We start from the raw sequence: 3,069 nt of genomic DNA, 5'->3' as shown, positions 1-3,069 counted from the left end.
AACTACGCACATTACTAAGGATTAAACTACGCACATCACTAAGATAACTACGCACGATACTAAGGATAACTACGCACATACTATAGGATAACTACACACATACAAGGATAAACTACACACATACTAAGGATAACTACGCGACTATACGAAGGATAACTACGCACAATCTAAGGATACTACGCACATACTAAGGATAACTACGCACGATTTACTAAGATATAAACTACGCACATTACTAAGGATAACTACGCACATACTAAGATAACTTACGCACATACCTATAGTGATAACTACACACATACTAAAATAAACTACGCCACATACTAATGTACACTACGCACATTACTAAGGCATAACTCGCACATATAAGAAAACTACGCCGAACATTACTAAGGATAACTACGCCACATACTAAGGATAACTACGCACATACTAAGGATATAACTACGCACATACTAAGGATAACTACGCACATACTAAGGATAACTACGCACATGACTAATGCATACTACCACATACTTAATGAATTAGACTACGCACATACTAAGGATAACTACGCACATACTAATGATAACTACGCACATACTAAGGATAACTACGCACATACTAAGGATAACTACGCACATACTAAGGATAACTACGCACATACTAAGGATAACTACGCACATACTAAGGATATAACTACGCACATACTAAGGAAGGTAACTACGCACATACTAAGGATAACTACGCACATACTATCAGGTAAACTACGCACATACTATAGGATAACTGACGCCACATTTACTTATAGGATACTACGCACATACTAAGCGATAACTACACACATACTAAGAATAACTACTCACATACTAATTGATGTGTGTGTGTGTGTGTGTGTGTGTGTGTGTGTGTGTGTGTGCGTGTGTGCGTGCGTGCGTGCGTGCGTGCGTGCGTGCGTGCGTGCGTGCGTGTGTGTGTGAGGTGAACCACTGCCAGCTCATCAACTTTCCTTTACCATATGCAGGTGTGGGGCGAGATACTGCAGATGACGGAGGAACTAAGCCTGATGTACAAGAGTAGAGCCGAGGCACTGGCCAACCACACGGTGAACAGAGTCAACACGCTAATAGCCGAACGGAAGGCGATCAAGAAGAACTACAGCGAGGAAAGGTCAACGCTCGACTCCAAAAGGTCACAGGTCAGAGAAAGGTCGTAGGTGAACGACGGCACGGCGGGCAGCGATGTAACTGTCTACGCTGTATTTTTCGCGGTGGTTTAATTTTCGCGAATTTTGCGAACGCGTCCCCGACCACGAAAATAACAACACGCGAATAATTCATACCGAATAATACCGATGAATTCATAATTTATACCGACCGCGAAATTAACCACTTGAGAAATTGCCCGTCAAGTCTGAATTCGCGAAAATATCTGTACGCGAAAAATATGGCGTACACAGTAACTGACCATTCAGTTAGAACTGGCTGGGAACGTTCTCGGGGGTGCAGAGAATGAAGGGGCGTGGGCAAGAAAGTGTGGAATAGGTGAAAGTTCCGAGCAAACTGTCGCAAATGTTATTCCAGCTGCAATGTAGGCATGACACAAACCCTAGCTGCAATTTATTTTATTTATTTTTATTTTTATTTATTTATTAATTTAAAGACGGTACATTTGTAACAGATATATGTCAACATGAGCTTGCAAGCTCCTCACCGTCAGTGCAGCAAAATGATGCAATTCTTAATTAAAAGTGCTAGTTAGTCTAACAACGTAAACAACGTAACTGCAAGCCTCATGTATGACTTGTGTGCATCTTATATTCACCTACATATATAGACTGCAAAAGTGTCAAGAATAATCTGCATCACATCATCGTAGCATAAGTGTGCAGACCGTATGCCTATCAGTTTTCTTTACATTTGCAGCTGATACATTGAAATATTAATTGAATCTGAAATGTAATTGTAATGTTCAGCTGTTTATCGTTTATACTTTATTGCTGCCTGAGCAGAAGTAAGGTAAGAAAAATCTACTTTTGTCCACGAGGAAAATGTACATTGCTACAGGAAAACCATTTTGCATTATAATCTGTGTATTACGTATACTTGCGTACTTACTAAGTGAACTAAGTGTAGATCATATAGATCATCTATATTATGACACTGTATTGTATACGCTTATTGACCTGCTGTTGTACATTACGTATGCGTACGAACACTTAATTGCAGACACACGCCTGTATTTTACCACACACTGCATGATAAATGCCTGTGGATCATTATCATTATGAGCAGTAGACATCCGGTCACCCAGATACCCATCTCATTTAGGTACTAGATCCGATTTAGAATCTCGTGGCGGCCATCTTGGATTTTCCCTTTTTACGGGCGCCTTGCGGAAAAATTTCAGCTTGGCACTATATCTGAAATCATTTAGTATACACTTAACATCATATATATATGCTAACTTTGGTGCTTTTACCAAGAAAAAAAATTCTTTTACATATGTGCCCCACTATTTTGATTCTGATGTGGTACTAGGTCTGATGTCAATTGTCTTTTGTTGTGACAGTTGGGTGACAGTGTGAGCCGACTGCAACAGGACTATGAGAAGGCACTGGATAGCTACAAGAATGCTCAGGCCAAACATGAGGACTTGAATAACAAAAGTGAGACTCGTAGATTATTGACAATTACATGCAATATGTACGGCATGTGTTCGTAAGTTGGTTGATGAAGTGTTAAGGGCTTCGCGTGTAAGAAATGGCAGTCACCCACCAGCTACTAACTGCATGCTGTGATGATATGCAGGAGGGCATCTCTATGCATAGAGCTCTCACTTTCTTTCTCGCGCGCATGCGCACGTACGCAAACACGCACACACATGCACACGTGCACACACATGCACACACGCACATGTGCGAACACACACACACACACACACACACACACACACATACACACACGCGCGTGCGCGCACACAAACACACTCCCTCTCTCTCCATCTCTTTCTCATGCTCTCTCTCTCTCTCTCTCTCTCCTCCCTCTCTCTCTTTCTCTCTCTCTCTCGTTCTCTCTCTCTCTCTCT

General features: G+C 41.5%; 1 protein-coding gene across 1 annotated transcript; it reads left to right on the top strand.

Annotated features, from left to right (window-relative positions):
* Positions 1-1,000: 1,000 nt before the first annotated feature.
* LOC106813263 lies at positions 1,001-2,706 on the top strand. Its single transcript, XM_014817361.1, has 2 exons — positions 1,001-1,180; positions 2,554-2,706. The coding sequence occupies exons 1-2, from the start codon at positions 1,001-1,003 to the stop codon at positions 2,704-2,706; spliced, it is 333 nt and encodes a 110-aa protein (XP_014672847.1).
* Positions 2,707-3,069: the final 363 nt, after the last annotated feature.

The sequence above is a fragment of the Priapulus caudatus genome, unplaced genomic scaffold, assembly GCF_000485595.1.
Source record: "Priapulus caudatus unplaced genomic scaffold, Priapulus_caudatus-5.0.1 Scaffold747, whole genome shotgun sequence".
Taxonomy (NCBI): domain Eukaryota; kingdom Metazoa; phylum Priapulida; class Priapulimorpha; order Priapulimorphida; family Priapulidae; genus Priapulus; species Priapulus caudatus.
Note: the sequence above shows the minus strand (reverse complement) of the source record. Positions and strands in the feature narration are given on the sequence as shown.